Source organism: Bos javanicus, chromosome 23, assembly GCF_032452875.1.
Source record: "Bos javanicus breed banteng chromosome 23, ARS-OSU_banteng_1.0, whole genome shotgun sequence".
NCBI classification, from domain to species: Eukaryota; Metazoa; Chordata; class Mammalia; order Artiodactyla; family Bovidae; genus Bos; species Bos javanicus.
Window position 1 is genome coordinate 28,768,226 of NC_083890.1, and position 17,224 is coordinate 28,785,449.

The following is a 17,224-nucleotide window of genomic DNA, read 5'->3' on the forward strand; positions in this document are numbered from 1 at the left end:
ACAGCGAGGTTAACACTGCTCACTTGTTCATTCCCTATTGCCTGATAAACACTTTCCTTTTGGAAATATTTGCCTGAGTTTTTTTTTTTTTTTTTCCAGTTTTGTCTTTATACCAGCATGCCTACTTCTCTGAGTTTTTTCATGACTTTCTGTACACTTGCCATGGTGGTTCAGGCATCAGTGCTTCATTTAACGTGAGCCATAGCACTTGTTGTGGCAGAGGGGTTGAAGTGAAGCTATGAGCCATGCTGTGTAGGGCCACCCAAGATGGATGGGTCACTGTAGAGAGTTCTGACAAAATGTGATCCACTGGAGAAGGAAACGGCAAACCACCTTAGTATACTTGCTATGAGAACCTCATGAACTGTATTAAAAGGCAAAAGGTATGGCAATGAAAGATGAGTCCCCTAGGTTGGAAGGTGTCCAATATACTACAGGGAAAGAGCAGAGACCTACTAAGAGCCCCGGAAAGAGTGAAGCAGCTGGGCCAAAGCAGAAGTGATGCTCAGTTGTGGATGTGTCAGGGGATGAAAATAAAATCTGATGCTGCAAAGAACAGTATTGCATAGGAACCTGGATTATCAGGTCTATGAATCAAGGTAAATTGGACACAGTCAAGCAGGAGATGGTAAGAATAAACATCAATATCTTAGGAATCAGTCAACTTAAATGGACGGGAATGGGCAAATTTAATTCAAATGACCATTGTATCTACTACTGTGGGCAAGAATCCCATAGAAGTAATGGAATAGTTCTCATTATCAACAAAAGAGTCTGAAATGCAGTAATTGGGAGCAACCTCAAAAATGACAGAATGATCTCAGTTCATTTCCAAGGCAAGCCATTCAACATCATGGTAATCCAAGTCTATGCCCCTGCTGTTGATGCTGAAGAACCTGACGTTGATCAGTTCTGTAAAGACTTAGAAGACATCCTAGAACTAACACCAAAATAAATGTATTCATCATTGGGGATTGAAATGCAAAAGTAGGAAGTCAAGGGTCACCTGGAGTAACAGGCAGGTTTGGCCTTGGAGTACAAAATGAACCAGGGCAAAGGCTAACTGAATCCTACCAAGAGAATTCACTGGTCATAGTAAACACCTTTCCTTCAACAACACGAGAGACGACTTTACACATGGACATCACCAAATGGTCAAACTGAAATCAGATTATATTCCTTGTAGTTGAAGATAGAGAAGCTGTATACAGTCAGCAAAAACAAGACCTGGAGCTGATTGTGGCTCAGATAATCAGCTTCTTAAAGCAAAATTCATGCTTAAGCCACAGAAAGTGGGGAAAACCACTAGGACAGTCAGATATGACTTAAATCAAATCCCCTATGAATATGCAGTGGAGGTGATGAATAGATTCAAGGGATTAGATCTCGTAAACAGTGTGCCTGAAGAACTAGGGACAGAGGTCTGTAATACTGTTCAGGAGCAGTGAACAAACCCATCCCAAGGAAAAAGAAAAGCAAAAAGGCAAATGGTTATCTGAGGATTCTTTACAAATAGTTGAAGAAAGAAGTGAAAAGCAAGGGAGAAAGTGAAAGATGCACCCAACTAAATGCAGAGTTCCAAAGAATAACAAGGAGAGACAAGTAGGCCTCCTTCAATGATCAATGCTTACAAATAGAGGAAAACAACAGAAGGGGAAAGACTAGAGATCTCTTCAGAAAAATTGAAATATCAAGGGAACGTTTTTCCCAAAGATGGGCACAATAAAAGAGAGAAACAGTTGAGACCTAGTGGAAGCAGAAGAGACCAAAAAGAGATGGAAAGAATACACAGAAGAACTGTACAAAAGAGAACTGGATATCCATGATGATGTGGTCAGTCACCCAGAGCCAGACGTTCTGGAGTGTGAAGTCAAGCAGGCCTTAGGAAGCACTGCTGTCAATAAAGCTAGTGGATGCAATGGAATTCCAGAGCTATTCATAACCCTAAAAGATGATGCTCTCAAAATGTTGCACTCAATATGTCAGCAAATCTGGAAGACCCAGCCGTGGCCACAGGACTGGAAGATGTCAATTCTCTTATCCCACTTCCCAAGAAGGGCAGTACTAAAGAATGTTCAAACATCAGACAGTTGCACTCATCTTCCATGCAGATGTTCAGGCTGGATTTAGAAAAGGCAGAGGAACCAGAGGTTAAAGTGCCAACACCCATTGGATCATAGAAAAAGCAAGAGAATTTCAGATAAACATCTACTTCTGCTTCATCGTCAATGCTAAAGCCTATGACTGTGTGGACCACAAGAAACTGTGGAAAATTCTCAAAGATATGGGAACACCAGACCACCTTACTTGCCTCCTGCAAAACCTGTATGCAGGCCAAAAAGCAACAGGTAGAACTACACATGGAACAACAGACTGATTCCAAATCAGGAAAGGAGTACATCAAGGCTGTATATTGTCACTCTGCTTATTTAACTTATATGCAGAGTACATCATGAGAAATTCCAAGCTGGATGAAGCACAAGCTGGAATGAAGATTGCAGGGAGAAATATCAATAACCTCAGATATGCAGATGACACCACCCTTATGGCAGAAAGCGAAGAGGAACTAAAGAGCCTCGTGATGAAGGTGAAAGAAGAGTTAAAAAGCTGGTTTAAAACTCAACATTCAAAAAACTAAGATCATGGCATCTGGTCCCATCACTTCATGGCAAATAGATTGGGAAACAATGGAAACAGTGACAGACTCTATTTTCTTGGGCTCCAAAATCACTGCAGATGGTGACTGCAGCCATGAAATTAAAATATATTTGCTGCTTGGAAGTAAAGCTATGACCAACCTAGCCAGGAAATCAAAAGCAGAGACATTACTTTGCCAACAAAGGTCTGTCTAGTAAAAGCTATGGTTTTTCCAATGGTCATGTAGGTGTGAAAGTTGGACCATAAAGAAGGCTGAGCACCAGAGTATTGATGGTCTTGGACTGTGGTGTTGAAGAAGACTCTTGAAAGTCTCTTGGACTGTAAGGAGATCAAACCAGTCAGTCCTAATGAAAATCAACCCTGAATATTCATTGGAAGGACTGATGCTGAAGCTGAAACTCAAATACTTTGGCCACCTGATGCAAAGAGCTGACTCATTAGAAAAGACCCTGATGCTGGGCAACATTGAAGGCAGAAGGAGAAGGGATGACAGAGGATGAGATGGTTAGATGGATCACCAGCTCAATGGATATGAGTTTGTGCAAGCTCCAGGAGATGGTGAAGGACAGGGAAGCCTAGCGTGTTGCTGTCCATGGGGTCGCAAAGAGTCAGACACGGCTGAGCAACTGAACAGCAACCCATGCTAGTAAGATCATGTTTAAAATCTTGAATGCTAGGCCCCAGAATAATGCAAACCAAGAACTTCCAGATGTCCAAACTGGGTTTAGAAAAGGTAGAGGAACCAGACATCAAATTACCAATGTTCGCTGGATCACAGAGAAAACAAGGGAATTTCAGAAAAACATCTACCTCTGTTTCATCGACTACACTAAAGCCTTTGACTGTGTGGATCATGACAAACTGTGGAAAGCTCTGTTTTCACCTTGTCATACTCTCTCAATCCTGAGCCACTCTGTTGTTCTACACAGCATTCTAATTGTTGCCTCTTGACCCGCAGACAGGTTTCTCAGGGGACAGATAAGGTGGTCTGGTACTCCCATCTCTTTAAGAGCTTTCCACAGAAAGATTTCCTCATCTTGGGCTCAAAAATCACAGCAGATAGTGACTATATCCATAAAATCAGAATATGATTACTTGTTGGCCAGAAAGCTATGACAATCCAAGACAGTGTGTTGAAAAGCAGAGACATCACTCTGCCAACAAAGGTCTGTATAGTCAAGACTATGGTCTTCTCAGTGGTCAGGTATGATTGTGAGAGCTGGACCATAAAGAAGGAAGAGCGCCAGAGGATTGATGCTTTCGAACTGTGGTGCTGAAGAAGACTCCTGAGAGTCCCTTGGACAGCAAAGAAATCAAACAGTCAATCTTACAGGAAGTCAACCCTGAATACTCATTGGAAGGACTGATGCTGAAGCTGAAGCTCCAGTATTTTGGTCATGTTATGTGACAACCAACTCATTGAAAAAGTCCCTGATGTTGGGAAAGATTGAGGGCAGAAGGAGAAGAGGGCTTCAGAGAATGAGATGACTGAATGGCAGCACTGATGCAATGGACTTGAACTTGGGCAAGCTCCAGGAGATGGTGAGGGACAAGGAGGCATGGCATGCTGCAATCCAAGGGGTCACAAAGAGTCACATTGTTGGGAGCCGCGTTATGCATTACTGACAAAATGGAGGCACGGCCCCAGACCCCTCTCCTCATTCTATAGGCACAGTCCCGGGATGGAGGAGTTAGGCCTTATAATTCTGACTTGTCTTTTCCTCTCCTCTGCTGAATTGACTGAAAAGGAATATTAAGGTGCTTATTGGTCTTGAGAGGAGCATGAGAAGGCACAAAGCCTTCTGCAGCATTGCTCAGAAAATAATTCATAAAGTTAATCATTGACATTTGTTTAAGGACTTTTACAAAAGAGTGTTCCATGATGAGCACAGAGGCCACAGCTTGAGGCCATGGGAAGGATTGCTATCTGAAGCCTATTTGTGAGGAAAATGTTTATGGCAAAGGAGTTTACTGAATTTAGGGCTTAAAAATAATTAAAATAGTTAGAAGTTAAAGATTTAAGGAATGTTGTAAAGTTAGCATATTTTACTGTAGCTTATAGAAGTTAGGAATTTTAGAGACACTATAGCTAGAAGCCTTTTTAAGAGACAGTGAGCTCAGGATGTTATGGGCAAACAGGATTTAGGAAGATAAGTAGTAAACTGAGGAATGTAGCATGAGTTACAATGTGATCACAAGTTAACTATAGGACACATTAGAGGAGGTAGATAATAGATGATAAGGCTGATTCCGAGAGAATCACTGAAGCAGGAACTCTGTTTGAAGAGCAACAATGATTTATGGAGATGATAAATCTGGGATGGGGGAACTGAAAATGTCAAACCTCTGGCCTAATGTTTTTGTAAAAGTATAAAAGAGAATCTTAAACTTGAAATAAATAGGCAGTCCAAAAAAACTGAGAGGCTGCCTCATTTCTCTCGCCGACACCGTTCATCTCTTCACGTTGAATCCCTGGCTGCTGGAGCTGGACTCTGGCAAGACATGACTAGTCGACTGAGCAACAACATAGCATTTGTTAGAACAACTTTAAGTGAAAGTTCCTCAGTTGTGTCCGACTCTTTGTGACCTTATGGACTATACAGCCCATGGAATTCTCCAGGCCAGAATACTGGAATGGGTAGCCATTCTTTTCTCCAGGGGATCTTCCCAACAATATTGGAATATAATTCACCAATTGAAAAGAATCAATTATAGCATATTCACAGAGAGATGTGACCATTGCCACATTCAATTTTGAAAGGTTTTCATCACCCAGAAGCATTTTTAGAATATTGTTATCCAGGTACCAACTTCCCAGGTGGCTCAGTGGTAAAGAATCTGCCTGCAATGCAGGAGAATCAGGAGACATGGGTTCGAGCCCTGGGTTGGGAAGATCCCCTAAAGAAGGAAATGGCAACTCACTCCAGTATGTTTGTCTGGAAAATTCCATGGACAGAGGAGCCTGGCAGGCTACAGTCCAAGAGGTCCCAGAGTTGGACATGAATGAGCAACTGAGCATGCATGCAAGCAATGAGGTACCAATTTATTCCTGGGCAGTCAGCCCCTATTTCCCTTCAACTTCTCCCTTATCTCTAGACAAACACTAAGCTACTTTCTGTCTAAACGGATTTGCTTATAAACCCTATATATAAAATCCAACAATTAATATGATCTTTTATTCTTGTTTTCTTTTGCAGAGCATAATGTATTCAAAGTTCACCCACGCTAGGCATCTATGTACTAGACATCTGTACTTCCTTCTCTTCATTTCCAAATAATTTTCCAATGCATGTTTGTAGCGCTTTTACTAATTCATTCATGAAAGGATGGAGATTTGAGTTATTTCTACTGTTTGGCTATCATGATTAATGCTGCTATGAATGTCAGCTATAAACATGATACTGTGGACTACTGTTTTCATTGTTCCAAGGTAAATACCTAGCAATGGTATTCGAGTCCTAGAGCAACACTAGGTTCAAACTTGGAGGAACTTCCAGATTGTTTTCCAACACCATTTTTATTCCCACTAGCAGGTTCCATGCTTCCAAACTCTCCACGTCCTCTCCGAGGATATGAATCTTGGTTTCTGGATTTTCAAAGAGGGGATGTCACCTATGCTCCCCACATGAACAAGCTCTGGGTTACTTTTCCTATCACAGCTCATAAGCTTGAGCAAACCAGAGGGAAGATTTTTCCAGATTTGGCTAATGCCCTAAGGGTAAAAACAACTTCTCCCTCTGAAATACTGCCCACATTTATATTTTGGCCTAAACATTTATTCTCTTGGTATTCTACTTATGGAAGCTTTTTATACTTTACCTATTATTCTTATTTGCTTTCACTGGACAAGTAAGCCTTAAAACCAAGCCAACTATGTTACTAAAAATGGAATCTCCAAGGCCTACTTTTTCAATCCTGCTATTTTTCTGGCACCAGCATAGTTGTCAGAATGCAAGTCCACCTAAACCAATGATACTTTTTCTGTGAGCCAGTGCTGGTTTGTGACATGCTTGTCATCAGCTCACAATAAGAAACATACAGACATTGAAAGTGAGCATAGCAAGTAAACTACCTTATCTTGACCCAGACTGGAAATTGCCAAGAAAAAGATGAGCATTTTTATCATGTCATGGATCTGCTAAGACTGTTGGATTATTAGTCCTCATGGACTAGAGATTATACCTTGGTGTCGAAACTAGTACTTTTAAAAGACTTTTGTGTGGGTCACATGTAAATTGATCAATTGTATAGATACTTTCCCCAGCAAAATGCATATATACAAAAAAGTTCAGTTCAGTCGCTCAGTCGTATCTGACTCTTTGCAACCCCATGGACTGTAGCACGCCAGGCTTCCCTGTCCATCATCAACTCACGGAGCTTGCTCAAACTCGTGTCTATCGAGTCAGTGATGCCATCCAACCATCTCATCCTCTGTCATCCCCTTCTCCTCCTGCCTTCGATATTGCCCAGCATCAGGGTCTTCTCCAATGAGTCAGTTCTTCGCATCAGGTGGCCAGAGTACTGGAGTTTCAACTTCAGCATCAGTCCTTCCAATGAATATTCAGGACTGATTTCCTTTAGGATTGACTGATTGGATCTCCTTGCACTCCCAGGGACTCTCAAGAGTCTTCTCCAATACCACAGGTCAAGAGCATCACTTCTCTGGTGCCCAGCCTTTTTTATGGTGCAACTCTCACATCCCTATATGACTACTGGAAAAACCATAGCTTTGATTAGACAAACCTTTGTTGGCAACATATGTCTCTGCTTTTGAATATACTGCCTAGGTTGGTCATAGCTTTCTTCCAAGCAGCAAGCATCTTTCAATTTCATGGCTGCAGTCACCATCTGCAGTGATTTGGGAGCCCCCAAAATAAAGTCTGTCACTGTTTCCATTGTTTCTTCATTATTTTCCATGAAATGATGGGACTGGATGGGATCTTAGTTTTGTGAATGTTGAGTTTTATCTAACTTTTTCACTCTCCTCTTTCACTCTCATCAAGAAGTTCCTCAGTTCCTCTTCCCTTTCTGCCATAAGGGTGGTACATATTTGTGGTTATTGATATTTCTTCCAGCAATCTAGATTCCAGCTTGTGCTTCATCCAGCCCAGCATTTTGCATGATGTACTCTGCATATAGGGCTTCCCTGATAGCACAGTTGGTAAAGAATCCACCTGCAATGCAGGAGACCCCAGTTCAATTCTGAGTCAGGAAGATCCACTGGAGAAGGGATAGGCTACCCTTCCAGTATTCTTGGGCTTCCCTTGTGGCTCAGCTGGTAAAGAACCTGCCTGCAATGTGGGAGACCTGGGTTTGATTCCTGGGTTGGGAAGATCCCCTGGAGAAGGCAAAGGCTACCCACTCTAGTATTCTGGCCTAAAGAATTCCATGGACAGTCCATGGGGTCGCAAATAGTAAGACACGACTAAACCACTTGCACTTTCACTTTTCACTCTGTATATAAGTTAAATGAGCAGGGTGACAATATAGAGCCTTGATGTTCTCCTTTCCCAATTTGGAACCAGTCTGTCGTTCCATGTCCGGTTCTAATTGTTGCCTCTTGACCCGCACACAGTTTCTCAGAAGGCAGGTAAGGTGTTCTGGTATACTGATCTCTTGAAGAATTTTTCACAGTTCGTTGTGATCCACACAGTCAAAGGCTTTGGTGTAGTCAGTAAAGCTGAAGTAGATGTTTTTCTGGAACTCTTGCTTTTTCTATGATCCAACGGATGTTGGCACTTTGATTTCTGGTTCCTCTGCCTTTTCTAAATCCAGCTTGTACATCTGGAAGTTCTAGGTTCTCATACTGTTGAAACCTAGCTTGGAGAATATTGAGTGTTATTTTGCTAGCATGTGAGATGAGTGTTACTGTGCGGTAGTTTGAACGTTCTTTAGCATTGCTTTTCTTTGGCATTGCCTAACTTACGAAAGTTAACATGCAATAACATGTCAGTATATATGTATGGATCCCATGAAGATTTATAGATCTTCTAAGCCTGGAAAGAGACAACAGCAGCTGGAGGACATTTTGAGTAATCATTTCATCATTCAGAAGTGCACTCCGCTTATCTGTGAGTATAAACTAGAGTAGACAGAAACTGGCCCTCATAATGCAACATCACAGAAGAAGTTGAAAGACATCATTGATTCATTCATCCAACCTGACTAGTTACAAGGTAGCAGACCAAGTTCTGATCCAGATCACTGCTCAAAAAGATTGAAATTTGTCATTCTTTTCCCCTCCCTCACTCTCCTTCTCCAACCCCAAAATCTGTACTCTCTTTCCAAATGAAGGGAATTTCACACTTGATCTTGGTAGAAGGCAGACACCTTCCTCCTTTAGACAGAAAACCTTGCTTCCTAAATATTCTGCAGGTAGAAAGAGGCTGAGGCTCCACCAGGCAGGTTACCACATGCTGGATGGACTCTTCCTTAGTACATGGTGACAAAGAGAGACTGGAACTGCACTGAATGCCTTAGGCACACGTGGCACACGGGGCAGAGGTGGCAGGGTGTCGGCTAGGTGTCAGGAGCAGCTTAGAGCAGGTCTAGCCCAGGGTCCATTGTCCAGCATCAGGGCTGACAGTGCTGTGAACAGGGGTATCTGTGTTCACATGCAGGGGAAGGGGTTCCTGTGTGGGACCGACCTGGGTGGGGTTGAGGATTCTGTTCCTGGCTGTGGCCTCAGGGCTGTTCAGTGGTTTGCCCTGAAATAAACCCAAAACCACAAGTGTGCCTCTCTCTGTTTCATTTAGAACAATTTGAAATTTTTTTTCCTCCATACAAAACTACCTAAGAATTCCATGTAGGGAAATCTCAGAGAGCAAGGATTCAGAGACTTTTCCTTCTGCTTTATTATGATTGATATACAATACTGAGTCAGTTTATGGTGTACAATTGTTGATTTGACACACTTCTCTACTGCAAAATAATCACCACCATAGCTTTATCTGACAACTTAATCATGTCACATAATTATCTCTTCTGTGTGTGTGGAGAAAATTTAGATCTACTCTCTTAGCAACTCAGAGACTCTCTTTATGGTGAGCTGATAATCACTTCCTAAATTTTCAGCCTGGCGATAGCACATGGCAGAAACAACATGTAACTCGCACCAAATGCTTTTCCTTTTTCCTCTCAGGTAAAAAACATTTAAATGTGTGTTTAAGACCCCTCCCGACCCTAATCATTCTCTGATCTTTAATGTCAGTGGATCCCAGTCTGCTCAGGACTGCTTGTAGAGCTTCTTACAAAATACTCAGGACTCTTCCCAGATCCACCATCTACAGTGTAGGGCATAGAGTCCGGGAGTCTATTATGAACGAGCCGTACAGGGAGGCTGGTGCACAGCTGGCTGGGAATCCAGATCTGTGTTCCTGCTGTGAAATGTGTGATCTGAAGATCAGCACCAACCGTGTTATAAGTCTATTCCAGATCTTCTGTCTCTAAGAGGAGTGCAGGTGAAGGACATTACTTCATGTCCTTCAGGACCCCTTTCCATGTGTCGTCTAGACGTCAGAATGGTGGCGTCTGCTCAGGTGTGTGGTCTGATCAGTTCCCATAGCGCAGGGGATTCAGGATTCAGTCCTCGTCCCTCTGCTTGTATAGCCAATTCTCCCCTCATCTGTGACCTCATCTGTTCTCAAGGGTCTAAACATCATTATACGGTGTCACCACTTCCATCTATTTCTCCTGTAAGGTCATCTCACCTAAACCCTAGACTAGTAAACCTAACTCAGCTGCCAGTTTCCTAAACCAAATGCTGATGGTGATACCTCCTGAGTCCTTGCTCCTTCCAGAGTCCCCTCATTTCCACAGTAGGGACCCCACGTGCTTACTTGCAAATCTCAAATTTTGTGGTCCTTCTTCACTCTTTCTCATAACTCAGATTTAATCCTCTAGGAAATGCTGTAAAATGCATTTTCAGAATAGATCAAGAATCCACTCACCACCCTCGTCCCTGCTCACACCCTAGACAAGCAGCAGCCTCCCCAGCCTGGACCCTGCGCTGTTTCCCTCAGGCTCCTCTGCGTCTCCCTCGCCCTTCACCTCCTGACTCTGCACAGCAGCCTGGCTGATGCTTCCAGAGAGCAGTCACAGCAGGTCCTCTTCTGTTCAAATCATCCTATAACTCCAAACTTACTGAGATAAAATCAAACCCCTTCTAACATCCTGGAGGCCCACAGGATCTGGCAGGTCATGGGATCTCAGTGCAATTCCTTCAGTCCCAGCTGCCTCCTGGCTCTCCCTTGAACACCGACACTCTCCTGCCTGCGTGCATTTGCCCTGGAGGCTCCTCAGCCTGGAGAGAACCTCCCCTAGACCTCCTTGTGGACATTTCTTCATGTTCTCCACATCTTTACTCAAAGGTCACCGTTTTAGTGAGGCCCCTGTCCACCGTAGTAACACAGCCACCTTCCCTGTCTCCACACACTCATACTCTGGGTCACCTTCCTCAGGGCACTTACCAACCTGTATGGGAAACACTTCCCTCACTTACTAGGCTCATAGTCATGCTCTGCCCCTTACCACTAGAACACACCGCACATGGCGGACAGGGTTTGTCTGTTGTTAGTTTACTGAGTTCTCCTAGATGTAAAAAGAGTGTGTCATGTCTCTGTCACAACAAATATCAGTTCACTGAATGGTCAGTAAAGCACTTCCCTGTTCCAGAGATAGTGTCTTTATTGATGTGACCTCAGGCCACATGCTGTCTCGTGGCAGTTACAGCACAACATTCATTCACACTGACCTCAATGCCACCTGTATTTTACTCACAAAGGCTGATCTCCCTTCCCTCCCACACCGATCAGCCTGCACACCACACACAAGGCTCTTTGTCTCTTCAGAAAGAAGATCCTTTGCTTCCAGCTCTTATATTCAACCTGCTATGGTTTTATTAGATTCTGCTTTCTAAATCCATGAGTTGAGATGGGAGCCAACAGTAGCCTTAGAACATGTAAGGGCAGAAGAGGGGGCAGACTGCAGAGAAGAGAGAAGTCCAGCAAGAATTAAGTCAAGATATGAAACTATTGGGTCCCTCCTCTTTCCAAGTTCCATCATGTGGTTCCTTTAAAAAGATGGAGAAAAGTTGGAAAGAAGAATCCAGAAAAATCTTAGGAGAGCAAGAGCTGGATGACTCTGAAAATTCTCTCTTGACACTGTGAATCCTGTGTGCACAGACCCCTTGGACTTGTGGGGACAATGACAGGCAAAGTGACCCCTGCTGCTGTCAGAGATGGGGTCACCCAGAGAAGAATGAGACCAGGACTCAACACATGAAATACAACAGTCATTACACCACCAACAAAAATAAACAATAACTAAATAAGCAAAATATAAAAACATTCAAAAAAAGACAGGAGCTAATATTGGACCAAGGCCTGATCCTAGGGTAACTGTTTAAGAAACGCACCCTGCCCATGGTCCTGGAGATACAACCAGGCCCAGGTGACTTCTGAGTCCATGATCACAGGTCCTTGGTGGGACAAGGATTTACTGAAGGGACAAGGACAAAGGAATGGAGAAGAGGACCCAGTCCAGGAGTGACCATGGGCGGTGCATGGGCAGTGCATGCATGCCCACCAGGCACTGATCACTGGGCACAGGCCCTGTCCACACGCAGCTCCTCACAGCCTCTGCCTGTCCCTCCTGCAGCTGACTCAGCACAGCAAATGTGGATGGATCTGGAAGGTTCTCAGTGTTTCAATTTATTTCCTCTTTCAAACTTTAGGAATCCTCACCTTTATTATCCAATCCCCCTTCATGGCACCAATTAGAAAAAACAAATTCATATATACAGATTTTATTTTCTATAAGGAAATATCATTATTCAGTGCATATAAAGCAAAGACAGGGATAGATAGACATGGTCCAACCTCGTCTCTGCTGGAACAGGACAGTGGATCAGGGAAGAGAACAAAGGTCAGGGTGGGGAGGGGCAGCAGTGGGGAGGGGCAGCAGTGGGCATGGGTGGGCCAGTGCCCCTAACTCCTGTGTTATACTAATAGGAGCACAGACACATTCAGATGCAGCTGCAGAAAGAGGGGTCTGGGAGGGGTCTGGGGATCTGATGTCACATAGCGGGATGAAGCATCACTCAGTCCCCATAAGGCAGGTGTCTCACACTGTGAGAGAAAAGAATCAGGAACCAGTTCAGGTCAATCATGTAAGGGCTGAGATTCTCCACAGCCCCCTACATGCTCACATGTCCCACTCAAAGATCCCCACCACCCAATATGTCCCCTCTGCCCCATCCCCTTTCCAATCTAGACACCCCAGGGTCTCACCTTTAGGAACCGTGAGAGACACATCAGAGCCCAGGGCACTGGCACTGCCTGGGGGAGAATAAGACCAGGACGTGGTCAGAACTCACAGGAGAGAAACTAGAGAAGGAACTTTGAGGAGGGTGAGCCCCCGTGGCCTCCTGTCTGCACCCACACAAGGGTCTCAGGAATCACCCCCTCCATACTTACTTGAAGCCTGGATATAATTCCCTCCTTTTTCACCTGGTAGAAGAAAATACAATGTGAGAGGCCAGCGAGAAGACTGAGTCATGTGATGCTAGAGGAACCCCTAGTCCTGGACCCCAGAGAACTTTCTGGAACTGTGGCCAAAGCTCATGCTAGGATCAGGAACACAGAGAAGGGAGACGTGTAAGGACTGGACCAACTGCCCTCGTGGAGGTCTGTCCTCAGCAAGGACCTCCCTTCTGACCTTCAAGTGCTGGAAACCTGGTTCCCAACTGGAATTAGGAAGGTGAAAATTTCACTTTCATTTTCGCATGTGCTTTAGAAAAGGAAAATGTTAGCATCAGATCCAGACTCCACACGTGTGTGGAGGGTAGTTTCCAGTAACCAGGCAGGTAAACTTCTACCTGGGCTTGAAACCCCCAGTGAGACAAGAAAACTCAGATCCCTCCCTCCCTTCCCTACCTGAGCGCTTCTTCCTCCAGATCACAGCTCCAGCCACCACAGCTCCAGTGACCACGAGGAGAACCAGGCCAACAATGATGCCCATGGTGAGGAAGGAGGTCTGAGGAGGTTCTGTGGAGGAAAGGGAAGGGGCCCTGACCTCAGGCTTGAGTCCTGACCTTGCTGAACTGAGTCCTGAAGGGCTCCTGCTTTATATGAGAGGAAGCTCCATTCCGATCCCCTCCTTACCCCATCTCAGGGTGAGGGGCTCCTGAAGCCCCTCATGCTGCACACGGCACGTGTATCTCTGCTCTTCTCCAGAAGGCACCACCAGGGCCACCCACTTCTGGAAGGTTCCATCCCCTGAAGGCCTGGTCTCCACAAGCTCCATGTCCTGGGTCTGGTCCTCCCCATTGTGCTGCCAGGTCAGTGAGATCTCCTCAGGGTAGAAGCCCAGGGCCCAGCACCTCAGGGTGACCTCACGGTCAGAGATGCGGTGATGGGTCACATGTGCCTTTGGAGGGTCTGAGGAGGAATCAGAAAATCCACAGTTTGTGTTACCTCCATGGGTCACTGAAGCAGCATCATGTGACCATCCTGAGAAAGGACAGACAGTGATTTTTTCTCCCAGCTTTACTGAGGTATACTTAACAAATCAGTACACATTTAGAGTGTACTACACGTTGCTTTTGGAGAAGGCAATGGCACCCTACTCCAGTACTCTTGCCTGGAAAATCCCATGGACAGAGGAGCCTGGTGCTGCAGTCCCTGGGGTCTGCTGCGAGTCAGGTAGTTAATGTATTCATCAACCTACCTTATGTGTGCGTCTGTTTGACAGGGGTGATGAGAATGATTAAGATCAATTTTAAAGTATACAATACAGGATTATTATTAACTATAGTCACCAGGCTGTACATCAGATCCCCAGATGTAGTATGAACTTTTTTACCCTCTGAGCTACAGAACATTCAGGACCATGGCTTTGTAAAAAACAGTACAAGAGCTAGATAACAGCCTCAAATCAGAGATCTATATTAGTCCTTGGAAATTTCTAGAATGAGACTAGGATAGGCACTCTAAAAATGTGAGGGGGAGAATACAGACTAAAGGTACTGAGTGGTGGAGGCTGAATGACTCAGAAAAGCTGGAGTCAGGCCTCCCAAGATGCTCTCAGGGTGAGAACAGGCCTTGAAAGAGAAAGTCATGGATCACAAGATGGTGGCCAGGGTCACAGGGCACCACTGACCAGCTATTTCAGGGATGGTTCCCTGAGTCATTCCTTAAGACAATGGATTCCTTGATTTTCCTTCAGAGAAGTGGGGCCACTGGAGACTGTCTTGTACAGAATATGAAAACCCGGGCGGATTTCCTCCCTCTCCTGACAAGAACCTGGGGCGTTATTCCCACAGGGACCCCATTTTCCTCTCCTCGTGGGAAGCCAGCTCCAGCCCGAGGGAAGATAAGGGCGGCCCCGCGCCCCTCGTACCTGCGCGCAGCAACGTGTCCTTCCCGTTCTCCAGGTATCTGCGGAGCCACTCCACGCACTCGCCCTCAAGGTAGTTCCTGTAAAAGTCCGTAGAACCCGCTGCCTCCCACTTGCGTTTGGAGATCTGAGCCGCCGTGTCCGCCGCGGTCCAGGAGCGCAGGTCCTCGTTCAGGGCGATGTAATCTCTGCCTTCGTAGCCGAACTGCTCATAGCCGCGGAGGAGGCGCCCGTCCGGCCCCACGTAGCAGCCGTACATCTCCTGGAAAGTGTGAGACCCTGACCCGCCCCGACCACTCGCGGTGATTAAACCCAAACTGAAAATGAAACCGGGTCAAGCCCCGCCGGCTCCGCCCAGGCCACGGGTCGGGTGTGTTCCGCAATGTTGGGGTGACCCTCGGACCCGCAGACTCGGGCGACCCCGCCGGTCCCTGGGGATGGGGGTCGTGACCCGGACCCGGGCCCACGTAGCTCACCGGCCTCGCTCTGGTTGTAGTAGCCGCGCAGGGCGTTCAGGCCCCCTCGGAAAAATTGTGCGTGGTCCTTGGCTCTCCACGTCTCCTCATCCCAATACTCCGGCCCCTCTTTCTCCACCCACCGCGCCCGCGGCTCCACTCTCGGATCCCCGGCGTCGCTGTCGAACCGCACGAACTGCAAGTCGTCCACGTAGCCGACGATGATGAAGCGGGGCTCCCTGACGCCGGGCCGGGACACGGCGGTGAGGAAATACCTCAGGGAGTGGGAGCCTGGGAGCGGGAAGGGTGAGACTAGGCCCGACCCTCCTCCCGGCTCGGGTCCCAGGTCCGAGGTGATGGGGTCAGGAGGGCGGAGGGGGCGGAGGGCCAGTGAGATGGAAGCGGTCAAAGACCCGCCGCAACTTCGGAGCAGGAAGAAAAGAGGGGTCGGGATGCAAGGGAGGGACAGGACGGGACCAGGGGGAGGGGGAGGGTCTGTGCAGGGACGTCGGGGTCGCTCATTCCCTGGGGTCCTGCCCCCAAGACTCACGGGCGGTCCCCTCGTCCCTCCCCGCAGAGGCCGTTCCCTCCCGACCCCGCACTCACCAGCCAAGGTCTCGGTCAGGACCAGGGCCCCCGAGAGCAGCTGGAGGAGGGTTCGCGGCCCCATGACGCACATCCTCTGGGTCTGGGGAGAAGCAGAGTCCGGGCGGGTCGGTGGAGGCTTTATAACCGGGAACCGCGGAGACGCTGATTGGTTTTTCTAGAAAGCTGACACCCAGTGGCAGTGAGAACTGGGGCCGCATCACCAGTGTCCAGGCAGCAGGGCTAAACACAGGTTGTGAGAGAGAAAGTGAAACTCGGGGAGACGGGGAATCCCTCAACGTGGAGCGTCCCAGCTCCAGACACCGCCCTTGACCCTGAGATCCGGAGCAGCTCGCTCTCCATGGACTTGGGACTTTGCCCTAATCCCTCCCCTCCTGTTTGGTAGGATATTCAAACTACCGAATAATTGTACTCATCTCACATGCTAGCAAAGTAATGCTCAAAATTCTCCAAACCAGGCTTCAACAGAGCCTGAACCCTGAACTTTCAGATGTTCAAGCTGAATTTAGAAAAGCCAGAGGAGCCAGAGATCAAAGTGCCAACATCACCTGGAACATGGAAAAAGCAAGAGAGAAAACATCTACTTCTGCTTTATTGACCTTACACTGTGTGGATGAAAACAAACAGTGGAAAATTCTTCAAGAGATGGGAATACCAGACCATCTGACCTGCCTTCTGAGAAATCTATATACAGGTCAAGAAGCAACAGTTAAAACCGGACATGGAACAACAGACTGGTTCCAAATTGGGAAAGGAGTAGTTAGGGCTGTATATTGTCACCCTGCTTGTTTAACTTACATGCAGAGTACATCATGCGAAATGCTGGGCTGGAAGAAGCACAAGCTGGAATCAAGATTGCCGGGAGAAATATTAATAACCTCAGATATGCAGATAACAACCCCCTTATGGCAGAAAGCAAAGAGGAACTGAAGAGCCTCTTAATGAAAGTGAAACAGGAGAGTGAAAAAGTTGGCTTAAAACTCAACATTCAGAAAACTCAGATCATGGCATCTGGTCCCATCACGTCATGGCAAATAAATGGAAAAACAATGGAAATAGTGGCAGACTTTTTTTTTTTTTTGGCTCCAAAATCATGCAGATGGTGACTG

The 17,224-nt window shown here is 46.2% G+C and overlaps 1 protein-coding gene across 2 annotated transcripts in view; it reads right to left on the minus strand.

Annotated features, from left to right (window-relative positions):
* LOC133236929 (BOLA class I histocompatibility antigen, alpha chain BL3-7-like) overlaps positions 1 to 16,203 on the minus strand; it is a 227,641-nt gene extending 211,438 nt beyond the window's left edge. Inside the window, exons 1-8 of one of the 2 annotated variants that reach the window (XM_061399214.1) lie at positions 16,116 to 16,203; positions 15,531 to 15,800; positions 15,058 to 15,333; positions 13,821 to 14,096; positions 13,593 to 13,703; positions 13,134 to 13,166; positions 12,948 to 12,995; positions 12,344 to 12,785 (exon numbers count right to left, since the gene is read on the minus strand). In XM_061399214.1, the coding sequence (XP_061255198.1) occupies positions 12,781 to 12,785; positions 12,948 to 12,995; positions 13,134 to 13,166; positions 13,593 to 13,703; positions 13,821 to 14,096; positions 15,058 to 15,333; positions 15,531 to 15,800; positions 16,116 to 16,188 (1,092 nt within the window). In that variant the 5' untranslated portion in view covers positions 16,189 to 16,203 and the 3' untranslated portion in view covers positions 12,344 to 12,780. Of the gene's footprint in view, positions 1 to 12,343; positions 12,786 to 12,947; positions 12,996 to 13,133; positions 13,167 to 13,592; positions 13,704 to 13,820; positions 14,097 to 15,057; positions 15,334 to 15,530; positions 15,801 to 16,115 lie in introns of those variants that run through there. The other variant, XM_061399213.1, reaches the window with a different exon arrangement.
* Between the last annotated feature and the right edge of the window lie 1,021 nt (positions 16,204 to 17,224).